The sequence below is a fragment of the Cherax quadricarinatus genome, chromosome 21 (genome assembly GCF_038502225.1).
Source record: "Cherax quadricarinatus isolate ZL_2023a chromosome 21, ASM3850222v1, whole genome shotgun sequence".
Taxonomy (NCBI): Eukaryota; Metazoa; Arthropoda; class Malacostraca; order Decapoda; family Parastacidae; genus Cherax; species Cherax quadricarinatus.
The window spans coordinates 41,603,456-41,627,127 of NC_091312.1; the positions used below are offsets into that span (position 1 = coordinate 41,603,456).

Consider the following 23,672-nt stretch of genomic DNA (forward strand, 5'->3'; position numbering starts at 1 on the left):
GTGTGTGTGTGTGTGTGTGTGTTTAAGTGTGTGTGTGCATGTGTATATGTGTGTGTATATGTGTGTGTATATGTGTGTGTATGTGTGTGTGCGTGCGTGCGCGCGTCGTGCTGAATAGGTAAAGCTGGTCAATTAGCAAGAACTCATTTAAAATTAAGTTCTTTCTAAAATTTTCTCTTACATTTAAAGATACATTTTTTTCATTTATGTTAATATAAAAATTAATAATTTTGTACCAAAAGAACCTTAGGAAACTTCAAGCTTATAATAAGCGCAATTTAATTTAGCCTAATCAAACTAAATATATTTTAGGTAAGTTTACAATAATTTAATAAACACAAAAAAAATCTATATTTTTCGTTAGGTTTAGAATAATTGTTTTGCGAAATTATTGCATACACAAATTTTCACTTGCGTTATTCGGCAAGAAGAGCGTTGCTCTTTAAGCAAAAATCTCAACTTTTACCTATTCGGCACAACTTTATATATATATATATATATATTATATAATGTGTATGTGTGTGTATTGCAGAGGATCGAACTGAAGGGAATAATTGACAAGCCTATTACTCAACCGTATACTGTGTACATTTTAATGGGGACCTCAATAATATCTGAAACCCGTCACATACTGTATTGGTAAATATTAGCAGAGGTCGCTAAGAGTAACCCTAGTCTGCGAATATTTACAGAGGCCTTCTGTCCTCACAGCAATTCCTGTAAGAGTTGGTAACCACTGCTAACAGGTCCCGGTCCAGTATTTAAAGGATCTAAGCCTTCTTATTGAAGTTCCTATTAGCATGGTTGGTAGAGCAACGAGCTGGTAAATTGTTAAACCCCTTGCAATTAATGAGCTTACAGTTTATATATATATATATATATATATATATATATATATATATATATATATATATATATATATATATACATAATTTCTGCAATTTTTAGGCAGAGCATTCATTGTTTGCTTATAAAGTATGATTTTTATCGACAAGCAAGCCACGTGAAAATGCATTCAAAAATCAGTTTGAACCAGACAAAATTAACATATTTCATTTGTTAAATCATTTTAATAAAATTTAGCTATATAACGCAAGTTTTATCCATGTGGAATGTTAAGTTACTTAAGAGTGCTAAATTAAAAAAATGTATTCCATGATATTGCACAAAAAAATATATGTTTATCAATGTATACGAAATAAATTTTCGTAAAGATGTGTGTTTAGAGCATTACGACTATTTTGACCGACTCTGCGTAAAAAGCACAACACACACAATTTACTGTGATGGGTCAGCAGCAGCAGGTGTCAGGGTGGAGCAGGCACAGTGCTGGAGGAAGCATATTCTCATTAGCTAGGTCCTAGTGGAAACTATTTACTCTGAATATTTTCTACAAATGTTTGCAATAACTCATTACACATTAACAATCAATTTAGTTTAAACTGGCATTAAACCATAATGTTTATAAATCAGTGTTAAGCAGCACCAAGTATAAAACATGTATAATACTATAACACAAACCTTCTAATTCACAAGCAATATTTTGCTCTTCCAGTTTTCTACAGTCTTTGACAGACACACACAAGTAAATATGTATCCCGCAGTACAAGAGCGACAACAAAATGTTAAGGGGACGGGGATTATCGTTTTGGGTCATATCAGGTGGAGTCAATTCTCAGGTACAAACATTTATTATCTTTTCCAGCACAAGCTCATAAGTGATGCGATTTAGATAAATCCCCCCTTTTTTTTACCGTTTTAAGATCTTCTGAGCTTTGACTGGCTCCTGGATAGCTCGTCTTGACAGTATGTAGTTCAGGAATGACAGGTGCTTTGCTAATATTCAAAGTTTATTAATGTATGTCTAAATGTGTTCCAGTTCAGAATAACTTGTGTAACACATCGAGGTTCACTCTCTCACACAGTTGGAATAAACCCAGAATCACCATTAAAGGAGTAAATGAAATCAGATGACAGAATCAGCAGCAGCAAGCCTTCAGACGTTATAGACCAAAGAGCATTACAAAATAATTGAAATGTTTCACAACCTCTGACCTCACTTGTACTGGGAAAGATTATCAATGTTTTTGCTTCCCTTCACAGTGTGTGTGGGGATAAGAGGCTCTTCAAAAAATTTGAGTTACCCTCTAATTTCGAATACCAAACCTAATTACCTCCTATTTCCCAAGAGATGTATAACCCCAGTGGATTTAGCGCTTACAAGCATGTGTACTAGTAACAATAATAATAGTAATAATAATAATAATTCCTATACTTGAGAACTGACCCAACCTGAAAATTAAAAATGGCCGAACTCTTTGTTGTCGTCAACACCGTTCACTCTTTGATATTCTTCTGCGCTCTGGGTATATACATGTTCCTGTACTCTTGAGAAAGATTTTCATGTCAAACAATTGTCAATAACTTAGCTGATCTAACTTATAGAACTTGTGCATCCCCTGGAACTTTTCCAGCGAGAGGAGATAAGAGTTTCCGGGAAGAGACAAGGGTTTTCAGGGGGAGAATTCACTGATTTCCATGGGGGAAAAACAAGGGTTTACCAGAGAGATGAGACAATGGTTTCCAGAGAGAGGGATATGAGGATTTCCATGGGGAAGGAGGCAAGGGGAAGGAGGCGAGGGATCAGAGGGATAAACAAATTATCAATATGACTGTGTGATAGTTTATGAATGATATATTACCGACAATATGTAAGACACAAGGGCAGAGTGACTAATACATTCCCTGGTGGGCGAAACGTCTCCTCGTGAAATACTTTTGCACATATTTTTTATTTACATGGTTGTTTCTACTAGAACGTAGACCTGAAGCAGGGAGGTCACAACGTCACTCCCATGTCCACAACCACCGAAGAACATCCATGATATTCATCATCTTATTTGCATATACAAATAACGTTAGACTATAGACATCATTGAAAATTGACTATACACCTACACACGTGACTGACAGCTCACTGCGGGAAAACTCTAATCAGAGTAACGTTCCTCATGTGTCTGGAGGCCTCGAAATCAACAGCTTTGGGTGAACGTGGCAACTCCTCAAGATATACTGGGATTCTACAGCCAAAAAATAATGGAAATACTTATTAAGCAAAGTTTATAAATTAGATGCTAGCCATTTATAAATGTGACTTGTCTGCTGGAGGCAGTATAAGAAAATATGTTAGATATTACAACGCAATATAATTTTGTGAAGTTAGATAATACGGCAGTTCTACGTAATACGACAATACTAGATAATATTGGAATATACCAAAATTAGATATTAATATGAGAAACATACTACGACACTCCTAATATAAGAAGGCAATATAAATTATTAATACTAGAAATTATGTCAATTATACAATATGATAATACTAGAAAATATTACAAATTATATAATATATATATATATATATATATATATATATATATATATATATATATATATATATATATATATTATATACTTCAAAGCTATATTAAAATTGATTACTAACAAGAAATTAAGTTCTGAAAATTTTAGTCTGGCAGTCTACATTAAACTCACCATCAGTTGCTGATGACATTTTTTCTAATAAAAAACAAAAGAATGCATTATGAGTTTTTCCAGAAATATGCAAAAATTATTTTATATGAAAATTAGAGAAAGTTTTTTTAATGAAAATATATATGCATGATGGAGAGAGGAGTGATGGGTGACCAGACTCACCTTCTATGTGCTGTTTCACTTCATTAATTTGTGTTTCTATGGTGTTTTTCAACTCTGTAACGGAGGAAAACAATTAATTATGTTATGAAAAAGAGTGAAATCATTCGAGTGAAAGTAAATTGGAATAATTTAATTTTTATTTTTTTTGGTACTTGTTCAATACTGCTCAACAGTGTGAAAGTTATATTATTTTCTTATTACTCTTCTTTTACAGTTGACTTTCAATTTAATATAGAAAACTGTTGTTAATATATGTGTTTTCAAAGTAATTTACTTTAATCAAAGTTAAAAACTCATGAATTAAACGTGTAGTTATTTAAATTACTTCGTGCGGTTAAGAGAACATGCATATTATTTTTGACATTATTTTAGTTGATAGTGTGGCAATACTGGTCAGTTACCTGTAAACCTTCTTAAAGATATCGAACATAATTGTTTTTGTTGTAAGTCAGAAAAGTGTGACTGCTTATGTAGAGAGCACTTTTACCTATTAATTCTCTCTTTCTCTCTCTCCCTCGTTTTTTATCTCACCACTAATTCCATTTTTATAATCAGTGGCTCACACTCATTAACTTCGTGGATGGTACTCGAAACACTGGATGCCATGAATGTGAGGAATGAAAACCTCAGTTGTAGTTTCTTACACAGATGTCTGTGGGCTAAAGCAGTAAGGCAGCACTAAATTGTCTTCTAAGATTAATGAGAGAGACGCAACATCTGGAGACTGCGATTCCAGCATCCCTTGAGCATATCTGAAGGCTGGTAGGCAACTCCCAAGTACCTTAGAACAAAAGTCAGGAAGTGTAGAGGCTGAAGAGAGACAGCGAAGCAAGTTTGTGGAGAAGAACTAACGATGCAAGATTACATACAATAGTTATATGCAGTGGCGAGGCGAATGGCCTTCCTCTGAATGAATCTGTATAAAAAGGTTTAGCAAAGGTGAGATACAAATATGGTAGAGAAGTTGGCTAGATGCGAGAACAATAGTTGAGATTGAGTCGTAGAGGGAAAGCATCACCAGATGTGATAGGCCGAATAATGTTTTGTTAAACTCATTTTACTAAGAGGTACGAACATATCTCGTGATGTAGGTAATTTCTAGATGTTTGGTGACTTACAGGAAATGCAGAACTATGACTTTTTCAGAGCAAAACAAAGTTTCATAAATAAAAATATTATTCCTCAAGGAAGATGCATGGTTGTTATCCAAAAAATTTCAGCTACTCCTCCTCTTTCTTGGATTAAACCTGATTACTTACTTTTTCCCGATAGCTGTATTGCTCTAGGAAAATAATAATAGAAAATATTAAAAAAACATTAAAAAATTTCAAATTAAATCATGCAATGGGCAAAACATCCGTTAATTTAATAGTTAAAATGTGTATTTTGGTCATATTTAAATAAGACAAACATTACAAGTGACCCAGAAAGACTTGTAAAAGGCATATCAAATTTTTTTTCTAAAGCGCAAGAATCAGTCGAAGGCGCAGAAGAGCCATGACTAAAAAATGAATTAGAGTACAAACTAAAGTGGTGAGCACAAGCGTGGACAGCAGTGAATATGAAGATTGCTACTGGAAAGGTACTGACCAGAATTGAGCCAATTAATGGAAAAAGAGGATTAACCATCTACAACAACGTAGAGCAATTTCCCAATGAGGGAGCTTGAAATTAGTTTACACAGGCAGAAAGATGAGTGGAAGACGCTTAGATAATTAGTTATTATTACCAACTATCATTATTATAACTATGATTATAATTATCATTATTGGTCTTATAGGCAACTGAAAGTCCTATATAACCTTTCATTCTACTTGTAAAATTTAGTTAGGTTCATCCTGTCCTTTGGTTTATTAGTATAATAATCAGTGGGAAGCCGCTAAAACCGTACGGGTCTTACTTTTTTCTGGGTAATGGGAAGTAATCAGATTTGATCAAAGTTATGGGAAGGTGGCTCCAGTTCCTTGCATTAAGATTCCTCATATGCTTCAAGGTTGAGGGGAAGGCGGTATCATTCCCTGTCAAAAGCCTTGAAAATATTTTACCAGAATGAATACTAACAACAGAAAGAAGAGGAACACGGTAATAGTTGGAGAACTTGGAGTAGTTTCAGGTCGGAGACACGCCTTCACTTATCAAGCCATTTATTAAATGTCTCTATCAGTGCTTGTTGGCATTACTATAGCAGTTTCAACGCTTAGAGTAGCTATCTTTCCTATGGATAGGTACCTCAAGGAAGGTTCCTGTCCATAGTGAGAGGCTCTTAGTCTAAAGTACTGGACCTATCCTTCCATTCTTAAATTTGAACTTGAATGCATCCCATTCCTCAAATGTTGTTTGATCCCTGCAGATTTAAAACTCCTCCTTGATTGATTATAAGAATAATTACAATAGCAACAGGATGAACTAAATCATGCTTGTAAGTAGAGATGCAAGATTTATATTAGAAACAATGACGAAACAGGTTTACATCTCTGGAACTTTCCCTTTCAAGAAGACGAGGCACCTGGGTTATACTCACTGAGGTTAAGTGCAACTGAACCTTTATGACTCATGCTAGTCGAGACAAAAGAGTGAAATGTAGATGCATAATGGAGAGAGGCAATAGTCATGAAGAAAGTGCCAAAGAACTGTCTTCCAAGCAAGAATCAACTACTGAAATGGCAGAATAAAAGCAGTGAAGAAGTCCGGCGACACACTAGAGGGAGAATATCAAGAGTTGGAACGCTGGTTAACATACTTCTTTGTAAACAAGCCATGGTTATCGGTAAGATCATAGGAATTATGATACCAGATGTATATAAAGAATTATTAGAATTTCGAAGACAGAAACAAGGATGTTAAAGTCCAAGTCTAGTGCTCATCTCTTACGACAGCGCTGTATGACCCTGGTGGGTTTAGCGCTTTTGATCATAATAATGATCATCTCTTATGAAAATCAGGCCTTTATAACAGTGGATCGAAGCATTTACTACCACTTTCATTAACAAGAGAGTAAGATTCAGTAGGTTAAAAGGTGGTTTACTTTTAATACCAAATTTACACACACACACACACACACACACACACACACACACACACACACACACACACACACACACACACACACACACACACACACACACATCTGATATCTCGGAAAATTATTTTTATAGTGAGAAATAGGAGGCGGTCTGAAAATCAAGTCAAATGTTATTAAAGATCACCGAGTTCTTGCATTTATGTAATGTTTAACAAAAAAAAAGTAAATTAAAAACCAGAGAAGGAAACAGAAAAATAAAGAAAATGTTACAGTGGTATCAAGATATGAGAGGAGCGCTGTAACACACCTGCTCTCCCATGTTGAACATGCCTGAGAGTTGGGACACTCAAAGAAATGTTCAACCTTATCATCTATCTGTGCAATAGTTTCTGTACGTCCCTGCTCCCTGCCTCCCTGTGTCAATCAGCAGGTCCGAAGTTCCATAAGCAACTTCTTGGGTGGATTGGGGAAGCAACAGACTTGCAGAGTTGTATTTTGGGGAATGAGAAGTAATAAGCTATACTAGCTAAGGTCTACCTTACCTATGTTAAGAATAAGGTTTTTATATTACGTAGGTGAGAATATCTAAGGTGAATATAAGAAAAAACTGAAACAAGAATGTAAGGGAAAAGTTCAACAGATAGGAGTAACGAGCAAGTATAGGGTGACGATAGTTTGATTGCCGGCTGCTTGTTAAGGTAGGGTCAGTCTAGCTCCAGCTATCCTCCCCCCCCCTTTCTCTCCACCCCGAAAGGTGACGTGTGGGACTCCGGCCAAACAGTAGTCACTCGACTCACAGCTCCCAGCACAAATCTTGGAATGACAGATCGGGTCACCTGCCAACCAACGAGAAGTGTTGAAGGAGAAGGACTGAACAGCCCATGAGACGTCATTCATAATCTACCTACCTGATTACTTACAGTCAACCGCAGACGACTACCCCTCATCTTTGCAGTGGTAAAGAACCTGCGTTCCCGTCATCTGGACTGACTATTCAAGGCTATAGACTCTGTGAAGAACTAGTCGTTGGGTTGTCACCAACACCTGTCACCCCCTTCCCCCCACATCATCATCAACGGCTACAATTTCTACAAGACGGTGTCAACATCAACCAGACACCCCAGTTTACTTGTACATATTAACGTTGAATTCAAATGGCAATTTTTCATTTCATTTTTCATTTTTCTTTCAAGTAGGATACACCTTCATTTTTTAATGTTTTATCTTTGCATTACTAAATAATAAAGTGTATCTTTGTGAATTATTATTTTTCTATTCATTAATTTTCCTGAGGAGGAGCCAGCCTTGGTAATACTGTCTGAAGTTGTTACAGGGCTGAGTAAGCCTTCACAAAGAAAAAGGAAAATAGATGGTTGAGGATAGAGAGATCTATATCAGAGAGGATTGCCAAAAAGCGAGTGATATGAATGCTGAGAAAATGTGGAAGGAAAGATGGAAGTTATTGGACATCTTAAATGAAGGTTTGAGGCGTGAAATGAAGAAGGAAATTGAAGGAAAAATAGGAAGAGGCAGAAAGGAGGTTGGCTTACTAAGAGAATAGGTGCAAAGAATGGTAAAGGAGCTAGCTAAGGTGAGAGCTGAGGAAGGAAGAATCAAACAATGAGGAGCTGTGGACAGGAAGGGAACGTAACCTCTCAGACATAATGAAAAAAAATGAGAATGACAAAACTAATACAAGAGAGAGAGAGAGAGAGAAGAGGACGTTATTACAAATGGGAAAAGACAAAGGATGATGACTCGCACAGAAGAAAGGGAGAATTCTTTGATGATTTTAGGACTGCCAGACCAACAAGGGATGAGTAAAAGGAGATAGAAGATATTAAAAGCTTCAAGGAGAGGTGAATAAAAGGAGATAGTTCAAAGGAAGCAAAAAGTGAGATGTCGTTTCTTTCACTGTAGGATCAGACGAAAGCGAATGACGCCGTCCAGTAACAGTGCTTTTTTAATCAGAAGTAATGAAGGATAATGTAGTAGATAGGAAATCAACTCTCAAGAAGAGAGAGAGGTAAGAAAATGAAGTGGGAGGAGAGAAAAAGCACGAAGGTAATCTCCGAGAGAAAGGTGAAGATGCAAGAGTCAGGACACCCACAGAATCAAAAACAATCAGTGACAACAAAGTGTTGAAACCAACGACCCCCTGTTTATGCCCTGAACTTCAGCACCTCTAATCTAAATAACTCTAATGGTCCAGCTACTTTCTCCTGTTCTTTCTCCTACTCTCACTTGTGTTCCTTCATTTCCTACTCTCCCTCTTCACTCCAGCTTTAATAACACTTCCTGTCCTTCTCCCTCTCATGCTATCTTCACTAATTCAATCCTCTCTCCCACTCGAACTCCCTCCAGAAGCCAGTCCCAGCATCAAGTAAATGATAAAAAAAAATCTGAATGTGGCATACAGTCACAGATGGAATAGAGGTTAGACTAAGGGCACTGAATCTGCACTCTCTAGAAAGACGTAGAATTAGGGGGGATATGATTGAGGTGTATAAATGGAAGACAGGAATAAATAAAGGGGATGTAAATAGTGTGCTGAAAATATCTAGCCTAGACAGGACTCGCAGCAATGGTTTTAAGTTGGAAAAATTCAGATTCAGGAAGGATATAGGAAAGTACTGGTTTGGTAATAGAGTTGTGGATGATTGGAACAAACTCCCAAGTACAGTGATAGAGGCCAGAACGTTGTGTAGCTTTAAAAATAGGTTGGATAAATACATGAGTGGATGTGGGTGGGTGTGAGTTGGACCTGATAGCTTGAGCTACCAGGTCGGTTGCCGTGTTCCTCCCTTAAGTCAATGTGACCTGACCTGACTGGGTTGGGTGCATTGGCTTAAGCCGGTAGGAGACTTGGACCTGCCTCGCATGGGCCAGTAGGCCTGCTGCAGTGTTCATTCGTTCTTATGTTCTTAAATAAAAGTGGTAGACTTAAGAACAGAGGAACATCCAGATATATTAACTATCAGTGACGAAGCTTTCTGGAATCTTAACCGATGCATTATTACCAAGAAAATATAATAGAGACAAGAGAGAGATCAGAGGACGAAGGTGGTGGCACTAATGGTAAGGAATCAATTGTAATTTTGATGATTATATAGTAAAAGAAATATCAACCGAGGGACCCAAGATAATAGCAGTGTTTGTAGATGAATGGTTCAGAGAACCGACATGTTGATAAATTAGACACATATGCAACTCTTGGGTATCTTTATTGAGGAATTCTTCGCTTGCCTAATTCTTGGGCACGACCTACTTCAACATTGAACAAATGTTACACCACCTATGACTGCTGCACCTCTCCTGCCAACGGTTTATGAGCTCCTTCTCAGCACGTATGCTGTATTCTATTCAAGATTGATGGACTGACCACATCGACTCAAGGTTGAGGGACTGATTACCTCATTCTCCTCCTGTTCTTCAAGATTCTCCTTTGTATGGACTGATGAAGCCACTGTGTGGCGAAACGTCTCCTCAATAAAGATACCCAAGAGTTGCATATGTGTCTAATTTATCATAATAGCAGTGGTTTATAAAGTTCTCTCCACACTCAACAGAAGAGGACCAAGGAATGAGTATGAGGAGCAAAACAGTCATAATACAAATTCTAGAAAAAACAACAGCATGGAGAGCAAATAAGACCAAAGCACAGTTACTGATTGCAGGAGATTTCAGCCACATGGAAACAAACTGGAAGAATTGGTATCCACATGGATGGCCACAACACAGATAACACAGAGTAATAGAAAATTTCATGCCCCAATATATAAAAAAATTACAAGAGCGAGGGTAGGGAAGGAACCAGCTAGACTTAACCGGGTTTCCAGCTTAAGGTAATCTAATACAGACGAAATTAAATATGGACTACCACTAGGAGCTAGCGACCACATAGTCAGATTTGAATACTTGATAGCAGTGAGAGCCGAGAAGAAAATAAAGAGGCATAAATTACAGAATAAGGTACAATGCAGGGGTGTGAGACTTTGTAGATATTATTATTATTGGTATAAACCTTGGTAATAAATACCGACAAGTTGGTTTAGAAAGACACGTAAGCAAACACTATAACATATTTATTAGAAAACGTTTCGGTCCTGGGACCTTGATCACTTCTAACATACAGAGGTAGAAAGACATTATATATATAGGCGGAGAGTGAGATGTGACGCACGTGACCTGAGGAATGTCATAAGAACATAAGAATGGAGGAACACTGTAGAAGGCCTACTGGCCCATGCGAGGCAGGTCCTTATCAAAACAACCTCTACCTATTATTATTATTATAATCAAGGGGGAAGCGCTAAACCCGGAGGATTATACAGCGCCTAGGGGGGGATGTGGAATGCATTCAGGCTTAATTCGGGGAACTGGAGCACAGATCCAATTCCCTAAATCAAGAGCCCCTCACCATCAAGGAACCTTCCTTGACTTTGTAGATAGAACTCAGTGGAACAGAGAACTGACTGGAGGGACAACTACAAGATGACTGAAGTCATCGCCAGGAAGTGCCTAGACGTTACAGCAAGATTCCTGAATAGGTGAAAAAAGTCAAGTCTTTGGTTTGAACAGAACACCAGAGAAGCCAAACGGTGGAGCAAAAGAAAACAACATAAAACAACATTACACAGGTAATGTCAGAGAATAAGGAAACAAGCAGAACAGTGAGGAATTACTGTGCAAAGATATGAAGAGAAGCAGAATGTTAAATTGACAGAGACATGGCTGCAAAATTCAAATCATGACCAAAACTACTACACAGCCACCTAAGGAGGCAGATAATCGTGAAAGACCAAGTAATACGGGTGTAGAGGGAGGGAGGGGTGCTCACGGAAGAAGAGAGAGAAGTTTGCGGAAAATTAAATACATTGAGCGAATCTGGATGAGGCCAGAATGCAGGGCTGCAAGTGCAAATCATATTTCGGATAGAATATATTTATCAAACGAGGAAGTCATGAAACTGCTAAAAAAGTTAAACACACTAAGCGCCATCAGACCTGACTGCATATAACCATGGATATTGAGAAGAGGAACGGAAGAACTGTGTAAAGGCAGATATATCAGACTGGAAAAGTGCAAGAAGTGGAGTTCTGCAAGGTTCATTCCTAGGACCTTTATTATTAACATACGTTCTTGATCTGACAGAAGGAATTGATTCATGTTTCATTGAGCGCCGATGATAGTAAAACTAATGAGAATAATACAAATGGAATATGATGGAGACAGGCTGCAGGTATACTTGGAGAAACGGTGAGAATAGTTATGCAAGTGTTTGCCGGCGTTAAGTCTAGGCATGTGCAAGATCATGAAAACTGGGAATATAGAGATAACCAACCACGGAATACAGCTTGAAAGGACGGGAACTGCAAACATCACTCAAGGAGCAGCTTGCAGTAAACATCACACCCAATATCATATTGCCAGAGGCCATTTTTCAAAACATTGCTCCAGTCTCAGGGTGGTTAATAAATGGGACGAGCTAGATGAGGAATTGATAGACGCAACTCATTACACAGTTTGAAGGGTAAGTATGCAAGCTCCCATGAGGCCAGGGAACAATAAGGCTGATGAATGTGGTTCAAAGGAGGGGCTAGAAGCTGCGAATCGACCCATTCAATCACAACTCGGTAAGTACAACTTAGTGAGTTCACACAGACACACACACACACACATTTAAACCTAAAGACATGACCATAAAAGAACAAAAGTTGAAATGGTTGCGAGGTTTATAATACTGAGAGGAATTGACAGGGTGGAGAGGATTTCTTTAGCCTAAGAGTGGATAGGAAGTGCAAGGACCTAGATATTCACGTGGTCGAGGCAGAATCCTTACATAACGTTAAGAATAGGTAGGATATGGCTCACACAGTCGAGTGCGAAACCAATAAAGGCCAGCAAAGAGGAGCTAAGACTCGATCATGGCAACAATAGTCATGTGAGTACACGCACAAACTACAAGCATGCGACCTTATATTTTATATTACATATATAATATAGGAAGTAAAACCTCTGGAACAGAGAAAAGACTTAACTTCACGGAAAACTCAAAGTTCTCCCCGGAGCTGTTTGAAAATTTTCTCCTACCACCCCCTATATTCTATATTGACTTTATTTAAAGATATAACCCATTGACATATATAATTATATATATATATATATATATATATATATATATATATATATATAAACATACATGTCTCTATACATATAGAGTGTGGGAGAATGTGTGTTTGTAAGTCACCATGTAAGGGAGAGAGAGACAGAGACAGAGAGAAAGCAAGGAACAGCAACAACCAGGGTTCTCCTATTTGCCCTCGCCATTAGTTCCGCTGCTTGCTGCTCTAGTTGCTGTTATCCTGGCTGCTGTAGAGTTGCTGCTGTGTGTCCCTTGCTGTTGTTAATGTGACTACTGCTACTGTTGCCCTCACCCGGGCAAGCGATGGTATTGTTATTGGTGTGCGTGTGCGTGTACTCAATTATATGTGGTTGCAAGGTTCGAGTCACAGCTCCTGGCTCCTTTGTGTGTGCGTGTGTGTACATATAGGTGTGCTCACCCATATGTGGCTGTAGGGTTCGATTCTCTGCTCATGGACCTGCCTCTTCGATGGTCGCCATTAGGTTCACTCTCTTCTGGCTTCGAGAGCTTTGTCGTACATCTTTTTAAAGCTGTATAAGGGTCAAGTGTGTGTGTGTGTGATTACCCATAAGAAATGGTTTAATTATGCAATCATTCTAATATCATTAGTCATTCTATCATATAATTAATTATCCTATAATATCACTTACTACGTCGTCCTCTAATTTATTTCTCTGTTCCATCCCCTTGTGAAATGTTTTCTAAGAGATATTCAGCTCCAGTTCTTCTCAATTTACAACTACTGAAAGTTACCTTCCAAAAAAATATTCTATATCTATTCTTTCTTATCTTTTTATAACCTAATATGTGCTTATCATATCTTCCATTTTTATTTGTCCTATCAGATAGCTATCATGGGCCTTTTGTTTATAAACAACTTTTTGTATATATTTTGCTTTTAGCCCAAGGAGCCTTCTAGATGTTCTCAGTCTTCTATATGATCGACATTTATATTCCAGTTTTGGTTTAATATATATTATAGAAAGTTTGTTTCTTCAGAGTCTCTCCATCTATATATATGAAAGCCATTATTTTTAGCTTGCCAGTGAAGGTCACGAGTTTCTGGCAATTCCAGTTTTATGATCTCTCAGTGACAATGTTTTTTGCATACTTACTCGACGGTCCCTCACTCTGGTACCTTCAATATTCTTGTTTCACGATACATTGTCTTCAAGTAGCCTAATTTCTATTTCTCCCAGTTTTGTTAAAGGGAAAAAAATATTTTCACTCAAATATCACAATCCATCTCTTAATTTATTTTCCCAATTTATCCAAATACTGTTGAAGAGATTTACTGTCAATTACATTTGTTATTTAGCAAAATATTTTTTTTAATCCTTCTCTAACATGTTCATATAATTTTGTAATATATAAGGTAAGCTATTTAGAGAATTTGAAAAACATCCGAGGGACGCACAGAGCCCTGAGGAACTTCACTGTTGATGCTCATCACACAGAATATTTTCCTCTGTGTCTCTGATCTATTGTTGTAATAATTCACTTTTTATTCCTTTGTTTATAGTTTCCAAATTATTCTCTCATGTGTGTGTGTGTGTGTGTGTGTGTGTGTGTGTGTGTGTGTGATCGCGCGCGCGCGTGCGGGGTGGCATTTGTTCGCCTGTATGTTTGTCCACGCTTTTTTTTTTTAATATCGGTATTGTGTTACTGGTGACAAACCTATCCATCAAAACATGAAACTTGACACCATTTCGGAATATTAAATAACCAGGCGGAACACTTTGTCATTTGACGTGTATTCAACCACTAAATGAAAGTTTTTACCAATATGGAGAGAGACAGAAACTCAAAAATCTAATCACACCCGGTTAATAATATAGTTTTAAAAGAAATTCTGTTCCCCCCTCTTTCTCCTCTTATACCACACCCCACCCTTCTACCTCCCTTCCTCCCTCTCTCTCTCTCTCTCTCTCTCTCTCTCTCTCTCTCTCTCTCTCTCTCAAACTCCTTGAATTACTGAGGTAATCCTCCGAGTTTATGTTTATCTGTAATGTTGTGTAAGATCCGAGGTTGTATTCGTGCATGTGGTATGTTTACAACTGTCTACATAAGCGCTTTTGTACATATATCTGCCTTGTATACTCCTGTTCTCAGCTTGTACATGTATCTGCATGAATATACCCTTGTTTACGCGTGTTTTCAGCGTAAGCTTATATCTGCATTAGAGTGACTAGAAGACGTATATTTACAGTGTTTGTATTTGTATACGTGAGTGCTAAGTGTACATATGTCTGCATAAGTGCATGTGTGTGCATGTATGTGCCTGTGAGTGCATTAAACCGTCTCCTTACAATAATCTAAGAATGAATTATTATGTATTTGCACTAATGTTTTTTTGTTGTTGTTGTTGTGCCCGTTCATCTTGTCCTAACCCCACCTCCACAACCACAACCTCCTCCTCCTCCTTTTCCTCTCTCCCCTCCTTCTCTCCTCCCTCCATAGTCTTACTCATGAATTCGTCCTGATCTTCAGCCTCGGCTTCAGCAGCAAGTTCCTCTGGCGTCTTTTTCTTCCTCATGAGTGGGTTGTCTGGCATGGCTGGCTCCTCTAGCACGATGTCCTCCTTCTTCTTGATCTGGTACTGTAAGACAAAGCCAGGGTCAGAGAACCGTCTCTAACTCATAAATTAAAAGTTAAATGTACATAACAATAGCAGTGGGAAAATAATCCTTAGTAGTTTAAAAACCGATTTCTAACTCTTACTCTGCTTAATCATCTTCTGCAAGACATAGCCAATGTTCGTTTATAGCTACGAACACACACTTTTAAAAATACACATAAGTGATATCAAAATGGCCTAAAAAAGATAAAGAACATTATATATGAACGTGTGTGTGTGAGTGTGAGTGTGAGTGTGTGTGTGTGTGTGTGTGTGTGTGTGTGTGTGTGTGTGTGTGTGTGTGTGTGTGTGTGTGTTAGGGTATATGCTCACATTTGTCAAAGGAATATAAATGAGGTTCTATATAAGAAAGAGAATAATATCTGAAGAAGTATTACAGCAAAAACAATAATACTTGACTCTCAATAATTCTTGACTATTATTAATACTCTACTATAAATAATATTTACCTATCAACAATACTTGGCAGTTTAACAATAATCAAAAGAACGGCAGAAATTATTTACAATATAAGGAGTCAGAGGCATCTTGAAATACGGGAGATCAAGTACTCACCCGAGACATTGTGTCCCAGAATGACGTTCATCAGTGACGTGGGACTGTAGTTCTTGTGTGCTGTTGTCTTCTTTATTATGTTAACGTTTATGTGACTAAAACTGAAACCATTTAACACTGATGGATGACTTGTTTTTATCAGTTTGACTTTCTTTGTTGTTTACAACTAGCGCACATTCTGGTGACAAGTCTTGACATAGCTTTCCGCTCTGACCTCGATCATAATCATTTCGCGACAAGATAATTATTAAAAACGCACCGAAAAGTTGTCTGAAGATTTATTTCCAATTTTTGTGTCATTGTGAATTGTATCTCTCACGGTACAGGAATTTTGTTCCAATACCGTGACTGCGTTCAATGCATCTAAATATTCTTCTCACCTAAAAGGTGAGCAGAATGTTTAGATGTTATGTACTAACTGAGAACAGGAAACGAGGAGATATATCAAAACTAGGTTTAGCCAGACTTGCAAATCGATGGAGGAAAAGATTTCTGCAGAGAGCAAGGAATGGGAGAGACGAGCTGAGGCAAAGGTACAGAGCCTAGAGGAGAAATTGAAGGAGCTGATGTGTGAAGTTTAGCAGGGAAAGGAAAGGGGCAATGAGATGGGAGCAGCAACATCAATTGCAGGAAATGGGATTGAAGGAAGGGGAAGAGCTAAGACAACAAGTGCAGGAAATGATAATGGGAACAGTAAAGAAGTTGCTCAAATCGAATTCAGAGGTATGTAGGGAAAGAAAGTGGGAAGAGAGAGAGACAGAGGTCACTGATTATATACAAGGGCTTTGGTAGAAAGAAGAGAGTACCTGTGATAGAATGCAACAGGCAGAGGAACAAGGAAGTTTTGTCTCAGATGACAATATTTTAGACACGGAAAGTACTTAAAGGGAAAAAGTCGTCCAGTCTAAGTGACCCCTCATGGCAAAATTCGTTCTAGACAGGATCGTGGAGCAGAAACCATGGTTAAGGGACTCGGAAAAAATATAGTTGGGTGTACCTTGACTGAGACAAAACAAGAAAGGAATGAGAACAACAGAGAGATGGGTACAAAGATGCGAGAGGCAGAAAGGAGAGACAGGCATGGAAGCTTAACCTCCAGAGCACCAACAAGCACATCCACCCCCAGAACATCCCTTAAATTAACCCCTAACCTACACTCCAACTCAAACACAATAACCCATAACAAACCCACTCTCAAACCATACCCCTGGCCGGGATTGAGTCAAACCCACTCTCCACACCCACAGCCTACATTCCTCCCAATACAAATATCTTCCTCACAGTAGCCTCTTACAAAATCTTTTCCCCCTTCCACACAATCCCCAAATGGCACCAACCACTTCCATCCCCTGAACCATGGGCAGGGATCAGGAATCCAGAAAACCATGAACCAGAACACAGTAATGGTGAGGAAGCTGAAGGAATGGTATACCTGTGCAGATGGAATAACAAATAAGAGTGGGAAGTGGCATAAACGTATCATGGAGGCATCCCCAGACATTATAGCACTCACGGAGATAAAACTCATTAAGATATCAGATGCGATCTTCTGGAGTGGCTATCAGCTCCTCAGGAAAGAAAGGGAGCGGAGGAGGATTAGCACTGCTCATCAGAAACTAATAGAATTTTGAGGAGATGGAAGGAATGGGCAGAGAAGCAGATGGCAATTTAGTATGCACACTTAAGAACGGGGGTCCCAAGGTGGCGACAGCAGTGATGTACAATTCTCCACTAACTAGCAAGAGGCCAAGATATACCATTGCTCTATAGCAATGGTGGATACACTAGCAGAGATGCCCAGAAAGGCCCTCGCGATCAGGGAAAAAGCTACTAGTCAGTGATGACCTTAACCACATGGAGATTGACTAGGAGAACCTAAAACCACATGGGGGACCAGAACAATGGAGGCGTAAGATGCAGGAGGTAATATGGAGAACTTCATGCACCAACGTGTTAGGAATACAACCAGAGAGAGAGAGAGAGAGAGAGAGAGAGAGAGAGAGAGAGAGAGAGAGAGAGAGAGAGAGAGAGAGAGAGAGAGAGAGAGAGAGAGAGAGGATGAACCAGTGAGACTGGATCTTGTATTCACTCTGAGTGGTACCAACATAGGGAATGTTACACGTGAAAAGACCCTTGACGCTAGGCATAACATTGTTCTAAGTTTTGAACGCCTTGTGGAATTTTTAGTAGAGAGTGAAGCAGCAAGGAAAGGAGGTGAGAAGACAAACTTCAAAAGAGGGAACTACATAGCCATGATGCAATTTCTGTTTGAGGGAAATACAGTGACTGGGGTGATGGAGCATATTACCCAAAAGTGAAGAGAGGCAGAGGAGTTCATACCCAGGAGTAATAGAAACAATGGGAAGATCATAATAAGCCCATGGTTTACCCAAAAGTGTAGAAAGGCGAAAGCCAAATGTGCTAGAGCATGGAAAAGTACAGAAGGCAAAGAACACAGGAAAACAAGGAATTGAGCCGAAGAGCCAGAAACGAGTATGCGTGTATAGGGAGTGAGGCTCAACAGCAATTCGAGAATGACATAGCTTCGAAAGCCAAATCCGACCCAAAGTTATATAGCCACATCACGAGAAAGACAGTAGTCAGGGACCAGGAAATCAGCTGAAGAAGTAAGTTGGGGAGCTCACATGAAACAACCAGGAAGTCTGTGAAGGGGTCAGTATTAGATTATGGGAAGTATTCTCAGTGGTACTGGTCAGTGATACAGACTAGTAACACTGACATATATAGTATGCAAATTTGTGGAGAAGATTATCAGAAGAGAGTGGTGGAGCACCTAAAAAGTAACGGGCTCATACATGACAACCAGCACGGCACGGTAGTTCTACGACAAGGTGACAGGAGAGGGAGGGATGGGTATATTGCTTTTTCGTGAACATTGAAAAAGCTTTTGATAGTACCGCACAAGAGACTCGTACAAAAGCTAAAGGAGCAGGCAGGAATAACAGGAAAAAACACTAAAATAAATCAAGGCAAACCATACAGGAAGCAAACACGTGATAGTCAATGACGAGATGTCGAAATGGGTGCATGTGACGACTGGGGTTCCGCAAGGATCAGTCCTAGGGCCAGTGCTCTCTTCTTTATGTAAATGACATGACTAAACGGATAGTCAAATGTACCTCTGTTCGCAGATTACGTGAAACTAATGAGGAGAATGCAAGCGGAAGAGTACCGAGAAATACTACAAACAGATCTGTGTCGACAGGCTACAAGCCTCGTCTCAGAAATCTTCCGGAGTCTAACCTCACTAAATGTAAATTTATGAACCTTTGGGTTGGACAAAAAAGACCGCAGACGGAGTGCTGGCTCGGGGGGAGGGGGGAGGGATGAGGACACAAAGGCAGCAAACTTCACTCATAGAAAAGAACCTGCGGGATGAATATCATACCGAGCACCTCAGAAGTGGCACATCAACCAAATAATTGTTGCGGTAAATACGATTCAAGCAGATCTAAGAACAGCTATTCGACACCTAAGGAGTCATTCATGATACTGTGTACGTTAGGCCCATACTGGGGCACGCAACACCAATATGCAACCGACACCCGGTCAAGTATAAGAAATTGGACAAAGTGCAGAGGTTTGCAAGAAAACTAGTCCCAACGCTAAGGGGTGTGTCCTGTGTAAGGAGGTTAAGGAAGCTTTAGCTGATGACACTGGAGGACAGGAGGACTAGGGGGAGGATATGTTAATGACGCACAAAATAATGCAAGGAACTGACAAGATCAATAAAGACAGAATGTTTATGAAATGGGAAATAGAAACAAGAGGGTACAGTTGGGAGGTGAAAACTTAGATGAGTCACAGAGATGTTAGGATGTATTTCTTCAGCTTTAGAGTTGTTAGGAAGTGAAAGAATGTGGAGAGTGAAGTGGTAGAGACGTGGCCCATACATAGTTTTAGGAAGCGGTACAACAAGTCTCTTGAAGCCGGAAGTGAGTGGACCTAGTAGCGACCAGCGAAGAAGAGTGGCTAGGAGCTGTGACTTGACCCCTGCAACCACATGTAGGTGAGTACATATAGGCGAGTACACACACACGAACACAAAGAAGTCAGACAACACACACAGTTCCGACGAACACACAGTGCTCTGCCAACGCACTTATATAGGACAGGCAACACATTTTTCAAGCAACACGCGTGCACATATCAGGAAAAAATTTCAGGCAACACACGGTCACAGGCAACAAACTACACAAGCAGCCCATACACAGACAAAAGATGTATACAGCTTAAGCAGAAAACATACAGAGGCAACACAAGTATATAACACAGGAAACACAGGCATGCAGAGGCAACACACCTATGCCGCCCAGGCAACACAGACAGCACACGTATACCGCCCAGACAACACAGACAGAGGCAACACACGTACACCACCCACACAACAGAGACATACAGAGGCAACACACGTATACCACCCAAGCAACACAGACATAGAGGCAATACAGGTATACCACCCAGGCAACACAAACATACAGAGGCAATACAGGTATACCACCCAGGCAACACAAACATACAGAGGCAACACACGTATACCACCCAGGCAACACATACATACAGAGGCAACACACGTATACCACCCAGGCAACACAGACATACAGAGGCAACACACGCATACCACCCAGACAACACAGACATACAGAGGCAACACACGCATACCACCCAGACAACACAGACATACAGATGCAACACACGTATACCACCCAGGCAACACAGACATACAGAGGCAACACACGCATACCACCCAGACAACACAGACATACAGAGGCAACACACGCATACCACCCAGACAACACAGACATACAGATGCAACACACGTATACCACCCAGACAACACAGACATACAGAGGCAACACACGTATACCACCCAGACAACACAGACATACAGAGGCAACACACGCATACCACCCAGGCAACACAGACATACAGAGGCAACACACGCATACCACCCAGGCAACACAGACATGCAGAGGCAACACACGTATACCACCCAGGCAACACAGACATACAGAGGCAACACACGTATACCACCCAGGCAACACAGACATACAGAGGCAACACACGTATACCACCCAGGCAACACAGACATACAGAGGCAACACACGTATAACACCCAGGCAACACAGACATACAGAGGCAACACACGTATACCACCCAGGCAACACAGACATGCAGAGGCAACACACGTATACCACCCAGAAAACACAGACATACAGAGGCAACACACGTATACCACCCAGGCAACACAGACATACAGAGGCAACACACGTATACCACCCAGGCAACACAGACATACAGAGGCAACACACGTATACCACCCAGGCAACACAGACATACAGAGGCAACACACGTATACCACCCAGGCAACACAGACATACAGAGGCAACACACGTATACCACCCAGAAAACACAGACATACAGAGGCAACACACGTATACCACCCAGGCAACACAGACATACAGAGGCAACACACGTATACCACCCAGACAACACAGACATACAGAGGCAACACACGTATACAGGTCAGGAACCAGGGCGGTAAAGGCGGCTAATACACGGATTAATGTCCCAGTGTTTCTATTTTCCGTTTCAATTTTTCTTCTCCTTTTCTTTATACATTTCTTTTACTTTTTCTTCTGGTAATTCCTTACGGGAGAGAGAGAGAGAGAGAGAGAGAGAGAGAGAGAGAGAGAGAGAGAGAGAGAGAGAGACAGAGAGAGACAGAGAGAGAGACAGAGTGAGAGAGAAATTTTTTATATTTCTTCCAGTTCAGTTGTACGAAAAAGCACAGTAATTATATTTAGCATCATAACATAAAAATTGTTAGTTAAGATGCTTTGAAGTATTATTCCGTATTATTTTTCACGATGTCTAAAATTATGAAAGTAATAAATACAAAATGACTATTTCACTAAAAGCAGCGAAGAGTTTCTACGAGGGTTGCGAGGCTCAGGTTAGAGTATATAGGAGAGGGAGATTATTTCCCAGTAAAAGAAGATCTTAGACAAGGATGTGTGATGTCACGGTGGTTGTTCAATACTTTTATAGATGGAGTTGTAAGAGAAGTGAATGCTCAGGTGTTGGCAAGAGGTGTGGGGTTAAAAGATAAAAAAATCTAATACAAAGTTGGAGTTCTTTTGCTGATGACACTGTGCTTTTGGGAGATTCTGAAGAGAAGTTGCAGAGGTTGGTGGATGAGTTTGGTAGGGTATGTAAAAGAAGGAAATTAGAAATAAAGGGAAGAGTAAGTTGATGAGGATAAAAAAATCAGTAATGAAAAACTAGATATTAGACTGGAGGGAGTATGCAGAAAGTGAATGCATCAGATATTTGGGAGTATGGGAGATGGGAGTATGAAAGACGAGAATTGATGAGATGAAGGTGAGTGGTGCACTGAGTAGTCTGTGGAGACAAAGAACGTTATCCATGGAAGCAAAGATGACAGTGTATGAGAGTATAGTTATACCAACCCTCTTATATTAGTGTGAAGCATGGGTGGTGATTGTTGCAACAAGGAGAAGGCTAGAGGCAGTGAAGATGTCGTGTCTGAGGGCAATGTGTAGTGTAAATGTAATACAGAGAATCCGTAATTTGGAAATTAGGAGGAAGTCTGGGGTTACTAGAAGTATTTATCCAGAGGGCTGAGGAGGGGCTGTTGAAGTGGTTCGGATATTTACAGAGGATGGAACCAAATAGAATGACTTGGAGAGCATATGAATCTGCAGTGGAAGGAAGGCGGGGTTCGGGTCGGAATAGGAAAGGTTATAGGGAGAGGGTAAAGGAGGTCTTTGTATGCGAGGGGCTTGGACTTCCAGCAAGTATGCGTGAGCATATTAGGAGGGAGTGGAAACAAATGGTTTTCATGACTTAACGTGTTATTTGAGTGTGAGCAGCGAAACATTTATGAAAAGATTCAGGGAAACCGGTAAGCCGGACTTGAGTCCTGGAGGTGGAAAGTACGATGCCACCACTCTGAAGGAGGGGTGTTGATATGTTGCAGTTATTTAATTGTGGTGTAGGTACGTCCCTGGCAAAACAGTGATGAAGTGAATGATGATGAAAGTGTTTCTTCCTTTTAAGGTCACACCCACTTGGTGGGAAACGGCCGCCGATGTGTTGTATATATATATATATATATATATATATATATATATTTATAAGTACGTCCGAACATATAATAATGATATAGTAAATGATCTCTCTAAACATAATTTTATGCATTCATGTCTTCGAACCAACGTAAAAATATTTGTGCTGTTATTTTAAACTGAACTTATCTAAATTGATTTAGTTTGATACTCAATTAATTGCACTTGTATAATAATCATAAAATTATAAATATTATATAGTTATATATATGACATTTATATATATATATATATATATATATATATATATATATATATATATATATATATATGTCGTGCCGAATATGTAAAACTGGTCAATTAGCAAGAACTCATTGAAAATTAAGTCTTTTCTATAATTTTCTCTTATACATTTAAAGATATATTTTTTTCATTAGTGATAATGTAAAAATCTATAATTTTGCACCAGAACAATCTTAGAAA

The 23,672-nt window shown here is 39.3% G+C and overlaps 1 protein-coding gene across 4 annotated transcripts in view; it reads right to left on the minus strand.

Annotated features, from left to right (window-relative positions):
- cpx (synaptic transmission protein complexin) overlaps positions 1 to 23,672 on the minus strand; it is an 874,417-nt gene that overhangs the window by 26,733 nt on the left and 824,012 nt on the right. For 2 of the 4 annotated variants that reach the window (XM_070087414.1, XM_070087413.1), the window contains exons 4-6: positions 15,351 to 15,483; positions 3,718 to 3,771; positions 3,556 to 3,579 (exon numbers count right to left, since the gene is read on the minus strand). In XM_070087414.1, the coding sequence (XP_069943515.1) occupies positions 3,556 to 3,579; positions 3,718 to 3,771; positions 15,351 to 15,483 (211 nt within the window). The remainder of the gene's footprint in view (positions 1 to 3,555; positions 3,580 to 3,717; positions 3,772 to 15,350; positions 15,484 to 23,672) is intronic. The other 2 variants (XM_070087415.1, XM_070087416.1) reach the window with 1 other exon arrangement.